Genomic DNA, 7,786 nt, shown 5'->3' with positions numbered 1-7,786 from the left:
TTCATATAGTGATTTAATTAATTATTAACTAATTAATGAACTAATTAATACGAATTATTTCATATAACAATTTGGTTATTGTTTTAAATCATTAATGCGCAATTGATTAGAAAAAAATTGAAAAAACACGAACTAATATATTTAGTTATAAATAAACAAATTATTATTAAAACTTGTATTTTTATAAACAATATCAGGAGGTTTTTCAATGTTTCTTAAGCGGTTTTTGTCTTCAATTTAATTTGAAATATTTGTCTGAGAATTCCCTGAATTCCAAGGACTTCAAAATATTGAAAAAAAATATAAATATCAGATAAATTTACAAGAATTATAAAATTTGAGAGAATTCAAAGAATTTAGAGATTTTTCAGGATTATAAAAAATTCCAAGAAATCATGAAATAAAGAGAATTCAAGGAATTTAGAATATTCACTCAATAACAAATATTCCAGGATTTAAAACAATTTAAGGATTTCAGAGATGTTCCGGAATTCCGATTATTCAAGGAATGTAGAGAATTTAAAATTATATAAAAAATTCAGAATATAAAAGGAATTCAGAATTTTCAATGAATTAAAAATATGCCAGGAATTCAGAGAATTCAAAGAATTTTAGGAAATAAAAATTATTCATGAATTTTACGAAAATCATAGAATTTAAGGAATTTCATGCAATCTCAGAGAATTCACAGATTTTCAGGAATACAGGGAATTCAGAAAATTCAAAGAATTCAGAATTTTCAATAAATTCAAGGATTTTTAGAAAAAACAGATCATTTCAGGGACAAAATGCATTTTGGGAATTTAAAATTTTTTTTTAATTCAGAAATTCAGATAATTCAAAAAAATAAAAAAATTCAGGGAATTCAGAGATATTTGGGAATTCAGGATATTCAAGAAATTCAATGATTTTCAGAAACCAAAATTTCGATATGGAAAAATAACTTTATTTTTCAGGCCAAATTTCCAGATTTCTAACCTCATATTTGAAAATTTTAAACAAATAAATATGCATGTTTATTTAAACCATTATACTTTTATCTTAAATCTATAAATTACCAAAATTCCTGTTTTAAAAAATTATTCTTTTCGATTACAAAGTTTACTATTACATTTTGGTTATTTAATTTAATAAATTTTTTGGTTGAAAGTTATTCTATTTGTGTTGAGAATTAAATTATTTTATTGAAAATTGGTATCTTTGTACTGTTTTTTGTTAAAAATTAAAATATATTTCGGTCCAAGTATCAACTGTTGCATTTTTTGTTGAAAATTCATATTTTTATGTTGTAAAATTGAACTGTTTTTAAATAAAAATTGAACTATTTAGTTGATTATCAAATTTGTTAATTTTTTGTTTAGAAGTTACCTTCTGGGTTGAAATTTTGACTTTTTTGTTGAAAGTTTTTTGTATTCAAATTTTAAAATTTTAGGTGACATTTTTTCTTATTGGCTTCTTGATTTCAAAATGTCACTCTTTTGATGAAAACTATATCTTTTTTTTTGGTAAAGTGTAACTGTTTGTTTAAAAATGATGCTTTATTGCGGATAGTTAAAAATTCCCGGATAATACAATTCCCAATTTTTTATTACATTGACAAATTTGAAAATTACCGATTCTAAACAATTATTAATTTTTTTTAAATAATCAAATTGAAAAATCAATAAATAATATATTTATATTTGATGGGTATATTTTTTATTTTATGATTATTTTCCAGTTTATTATTCATTCATTATTTAAATAATTTTTCAGTCGTTAAGGTTTTATTCGAAATTAAAATGTTTGCTTCTTAAAATATCCACTACATATTATCTTTGTCGTTGATAGTGTATCCTTTTACGATGAAAATTCAATTCCTTGGTTAAAAGTTTAGCTACAATCTTAAAAAAATTTCTTTTTGGGTTAAAGATTTATAATTTCAGTAGAAAGTTAATCTCCTTGGTTAAAAATTAAATATCAGTTTATTGAAAGTTAAACAATTTTATCAATTTTGTTGTTGTTGTTGTTGAAGATTCATAATTTTAGTTGAAAATCCAATTGTTTGGTTGAAATAACCCTTTTGGCTGAAATTTTTAATGTTTTATAAAAAAATGTTTGTATTTTTGTATAAAAACTTCTACAATTTGGTAGAAAATCCAACATCTTTTTCGAAAGAAGTAAAAAATTTTATATATTTTTTTTATTGAAATTTCTTATCTTCGAGTTGACAATTTAACTGGTTTGTTAAAAATTCACTTTTCTAAATTGAAAATTATGGTTTTGAATGAAAAATTATCTATTCCACTTTTGATTGAAAAGTGATCTTTTTCACATTTTTCTGGATTGAAAATTGAAGTATTTGTTCGAAAATACGTCTTTTTTGGTAACAAAATTAATCTCCTAGATTGAAGTGTAAATTTTTTGTTGTAATATATACATTTTGTTAAAAATTCTTTTTGGTGGAAAATTCTAAATTGTTCATGATTTACTTTTATTTATTGACTGAAAAATCTTTCCTTGTTTAGGATTCAACTATTTGTTTGAAAATTCATCTTTTTGGTTAAATTCAATTGTATTTTATTAAATAAAAATATTATATATGGTTGAAATATCAAGTTCAAAAATTTAACTGCTATACAGAAATTTCTTTTTTTGCCATGGAAATTAATATTTTCGTATTAAAAATATGACTGTTTTGATCGAAAAATAACGCTTTTTGTTGAAAATTGAACTATTTGGTCAAAAATGTATATATTTTCTTTGAAAATTTGGCCTATATAGAAAAAATTAATCTTCTTGGTTGAAATTTCTACATTTTGGATGATTTTTTTTCTTTATTTACTGCAAAATCTTTTTTTGTTGAGGATTCAAGTATATTATTAAAAAGTGTATTTTTTGGTTCAATTAAACAATTTTTCATATAAAATGAAAATCTTTCCTTGGTTCAAATATGAACTATTGCAAGCCCCCCATAATCGCCGTACGTTATTTTTGGATGATCCCTAAATAAATTACACAAAAACAATTTATTCGGCAAAAATTAGGTTAGAAAGACCCTAACACGCGGATGATAGGCTCAAATTTATCAAGGAACTTAAAAGTGCTTTAAAAGGCCCAAGTGGAGGGCTTTACATGATGACTTTGTGAAGCTCTTCGCCTGGGGTGATGGCTAAAGAGATTGATCAGCGAACTGGGTCAGAGCAGTATTTGGGAACGAACGTGTTTTCCAAAGAAAACAACTTTAACATTTAAAAATGTTAATTTAGATTTCTTAAATCTCGGGGAGGGGGGCTATCGCCCCTTTCTGGGCCCGTTCTTGGGGTCGATGAACAAAAATAGAATCTTTTCGACCACCCTGTGGAAATTAGCGCGAAATAAGAAAGTGTAAGGGAAACTGGTGGGAGTGAAGGGGTGGGGTTGGGGGCTAAGGGCCTTAGGGGTGACAGCCAATCATTAGACAAGACGATTTGCGAAGACGAGACGAGCCTGCAGTCCCAGGTTAGTTACCATCAGTACCAGCAGTTGACGCTTAGTTGCCTCGAGGCGTGTTTCGACGTGTTTCCATGTGTTTCTCACACTTCCGGTCCTTTTAAGTCACACAAATTAGTTGTAAAATTTCGCTTTCTTCAAAAAAAGGTGCAGAAATTAATTTTTGTTAATGTTAGATTTTTCGAAATTTGGATGACTGACCCACGTGAGTAGCCGGCCGGTGCTTTCTAAAAATACTTTCTGCATCTGATCATCATGAATGTGAGTATAATCATTTATTTAGTAAATTGTGATTACTGGTAATAATTTCTTTGCGCATCAGTAAATTTATTTAAGGTTTGAAAATGTAATTTCTTATTTTTAAATTCCTACTTTTGCAAGTTTTATTGAAATTTGTGGCCGTTAGGATTAATTGAGATATTAAATTTATTTAATATTTGAAAATAGAATCCTCAGTACGATAGCTCCATACATTGTTGATTCTAATTCTTAACCTTGAGAATTTTATTTAAATTTATCAACAGTTTAGTGTTTTTCTTTGTTTTGAGCAGAATTTCCTGAAAGGTTAGAAGTTGCCAAATGAGTTTAGTTGGAATATTTTCAAATAAAAATGCTTTAAATTTGTGAATTAAATTTTAAAAAAGACGCTCCCAAATAAAAACATTTCAAAAATGGATTTGAGTATCTCTTTAAAGTTTAAAACAAAAGTAAACACATTTTGTGAAGCTCTTCACCTGGGATGATTGCTAGAGCAGTTAACCAGCTACCTGAGTCACATCAGTGTTGCGGAGCTAATCTTTTTATTTAAAAGCACTGTCTATGGTTACGGAATTTTCCATTTCGAATGCGGAATTTTCCGTAACGTTAGCTCTGACCGAGCTGGAAAAGGTGTTTCCGGAAAATTCCATAACCATAGAGTGTCCTTATACCGCTGGAACCGAGTGAGTCACGCTCGCACCGAAAGTGACTTGGCTTAATGGTATAATAACAATATATTTGTAATTATTTGATGTTTCAGGTTAAAAACAGTCTCCTGGATTTTAAACCGCTTACGATCTCTTCTGATCAGGCTTCAGCTAAACTTAATCAAAATTTCAGCCTCTCTCGACTAATGGAGGTAAGTCAATAATATTTATATTAGTTTTTTACCATTCCTAAATGATGCAATCTTTTTTCAAGATTCTTATTTTGTAGCTTGTAGAGAGTAGTCTGACAATCGAAAGGTTCCGGGCTCGATTCCCAGCGGAGTTAAAACAGCGTTTCTTTCTTTCTTTTTTTTTACATAATATTTGATTTAATGTATTTTTTTTAAATCCATATTTTTTTCGGAATGTAGAAGTATTTCTAAAATTTGTTTAGTCAAATGTGTCGGTAGGGTAGGTTTCTGTTTGCGTTTTACATTTCAGGAGGAGGAGGGGGGGGGCACAAACTACGTTTATTAACGGGGTATGTGGAGGAAGAAAGAAGTAAAGTAACGTAGAAGCAACGTTACGTTTCCTGGTAATAAAATTAATCTTCTTGGTTAAAAATTCAACTATTTGGTTGAAAATTCATTTTCTTTTATTGAAAATTCGTATTTTTTTAAATTCATCTCTTTTGGTAAAAATTTGACATTTCTTCGTTCAAAATAACACTGTTTCAAAATTACTTGGTTTTGGTTGAAGATTCAAATTTTGTATAGTCTTTTTTGATGGAAAATTGATTTGTTTCGTTAAAAAATTCATTTTTTTAAATTGAAAAATCGTTTTTGTAGGTTAAAAATTTAGTCATTTTGTTGAATACTCACATATTTAGTTAAATTTATCTCTCTTTTTTCAATTCAATTAGTTGGACATTCATTTTTTAGTTTTGTTTTAAAATTATTATTTTTTTTAACTGAAAATTCAGCAATATGATTGAATGTTTTTCCTGTATTAGCCAAAAATCTTTACCGGGTAAAAAATTCCACTCATCTTTTTTGGTGGGAAATTGATCTATTTCGTTAAATATTAATTTTTCACGATTGAACATCCATCTTTGTAGGTGGAAACCAAATTTCTTTTGGTAGAAATTTGATATTTATTGTTTAAAATTACATTGGATAAAAATTAATTGGTTTTGGTTAAGAATTAAATTTTGGTTAATAGTATTTTTTGGGAAAAGTGATCTATTTCGTAAAATACATCTTTCTTTGTTAAACTTTTTTCCTTTAGGTTAAAAATTAAGTTATTTAGTTAAAAATTCAACTGTTTTGTTGAATATGTAACTACTTTTTATAAATTATATTTTTGGTTGAATTCAACTAGTTAGAAGTTAATTTCTTATGTCAAAAATTGTTTTTTTTTTAAACATGGTTTGTTTTGGCTGTGGATTCAATTATTTTGTTGAAAATTCGTCTTTTTCTGTTGACAATTCTACTTTACTTTCTAGATAATGCTTCGCCCTTTTTTTTTTTAATTAACAATTATGTTGAGAATTCGCCTTTTTGGATTACAGTAGAACCTCGATTATCTGAGGTAATGTAGGGAGGAGAGGCCTCGGTTAAGCGAAAACTCGGATAATACGGAAGAATTACAAAATTCGGAAGTTATCTATTTTGATATATTTTAAATAGAAAAATAAATATAAACATTTAGCAAATAAAAGTAAACAACTTACGAATGTGAATTTATCTTTATTAATTTATTAATAATTACTAACTACTGCGGGCATTCAGAATTAGGCGAATCAGCTTCATCTGTTTTGTCAATGATTCTCCGCATTATCCGAGAATACACCTCGGTTAATGCGGAGTGCTTGGATCAGCCCTGTTGTCTCGGATAACGCGGGGCCACGGATAATCGAGGTTCTACTTAAGAAATTCGATTAATTTCATAGAAAATTCAACTATATGGTAGAGAATTCGTATATTTGGTTTAAGATTTGTCTCTTTTGGTAGAAAGCTCGCCTGTTTGAAAGAAAATCTTGACTTTAAAGTGTTTAATATTGAATTCGACATGGTAATACCTTTATTTTATTAAAATAAAGGTATACTCCTATTTTCGTGAAAAATTATCTTCTTTTCCATGAAACAAGGTTGATCCGACCCATCCATAGCTCAGCTCATAGAGCCGTCCGGCAATCCAAACGTCCTGGGTTCGAATCCCAGCGGCTTTTGGATTTGAAGGGCGTTCTTATTCACATACAATTTTATTTAATTTTAAATATAAATTTATAATTATAATTTATTCAAAAAAAAAAAACTTATTTAACGGAGAACTTTCTTTTCCAGATGACGAATTTGGACGATGATTGCGCACTTGTTAAACATTTGCGAAAAATCTCGATAAGCAGTTCTTCATCCGTAGATTCCGGTTTATGTGAATCTGAAGGGTTTGCATGTGTCTGCAATGGGTCCAAAAAGACTTGCGATCTTTGCGCAGAATCCAAGGCGAAATCTGAGCCCGATATCTACAACTACATGTCCTTGGCGATGAAAATATTGAAGACAGTTCCTGCAATTACGATCTGCCAGGATCATCCCAACTTGGCTGGAAGTCTCTATTGCAAATCTTGCCATGTACCGTATTGTGGAGAATGTGAAATTAAAATTCACTTTGGCCATGATGTAGGGTTTCTTCATGATGAAATTGAAAGGGCTGCTCTCACGGCAAAAAATATCACGGCTGAGACTTATACTGTATTGGATACGGTTAACAGCAATCTTCGATGTGTAAAGGTAAGTTCTTCAAGATTTGATAATGTGAAAATATTAACAGGTTCTTCAAGTACACTTGACTCCCAATATAAGACCGGTTTCGGGCATGGCTTGTAGTGACCTTGACCCTAAATCGGAGGAGTGCGGCTCCTCATCATTAAAATGGGGAAGCCATCAGTTCTCGGAACGACTTAAATAGATTCCCAGGGATTTCAGAATATTTCTTAGATTTTCCAATATTTTCAGAAATTTCCGCGGATTTCAAGACATTTTATAAGATTTCCGAGAATTTCAGTAATTTCAAAGGATTTTAAATCCTCGAAAAGGTTTTTTAATTAATTTTCTAGGGCGTCCAAGAATTTCATAGAGTTTCAAACATTTCAAGGAACGTCATCGAATTTTATATTTTAACGGTATTTTATAATATTTTAATAGATTTTAAAAAATGTCAAATATTTCTATGTATTTCTAAAAATATTTTGTTTAAAAAAGATGTTAGCACGTTTTGAAAGATTCCAATTAATTTTAATATACTTCAAAAATTTGCAAAGATTTCAAAGGATTTTAAAGATTTAAGGGCACACCAAACCCTCGCTTTCAGTCAAGTGTCGGGGGTTGTCTTCAAATGGCCTTGGACTG

General features: G+C 28.9%; 1 protein-coding gene across 1 annotated transcript in view; it reads left to right on the top strand.

Moving 5' to 3' along the window:
* Positions 1-3,467: 3,467 nt before the first annotated feature.
* The window catches only part of LOC117171358 (E3 ubiquitin-protein ligase TRIM71-like), a 7,940-nt gene continuing 3,621 nt past the window's right edge, over positions 3,468-7,786 (top strand). Inside the window, exons 1-3 of the mRNA XM_033358606.1 lie at positions 3,468-3,732; positions 4,490-4,588; positions 6,722-7,168. Of these exons, the coding sequence (XP_033214497.1) occupies positions 3,727-3,732; positions 4,490-4,588; positions 6,722-7,168 (552 nt within the window). The 5' untranslated portion in view covers positions 3,468-3,726. The remainder of the gene's footprint in view (positions 3,733-4,489; positions 4,589-6,721; positions 7,169-7,786) is intronic.

Source organism: Belonocnema kinseyi, chromosome 4 (assembly GCF_010883055.1).
Source record: "Belonocnema kinseyi isolate 2016_QV_RU_SX_M_011 chromosome 4, B_treatae_v1, whole genome shotgun sequence".
In the NCBI taxonomy this organism is placed as follows: domain Eukaryota; kingdom Metazoa; phylum Arthropoda; class Insecta; order Hymenoptera; family Cynipidae; genus Belonocnema; species Belonocnema kinseyi.
The sequence above is the reverse complement of the archived record's forward strand: the minus strand, read 5'-3'. Positions and strand labels throughout refer to the sequence as shown.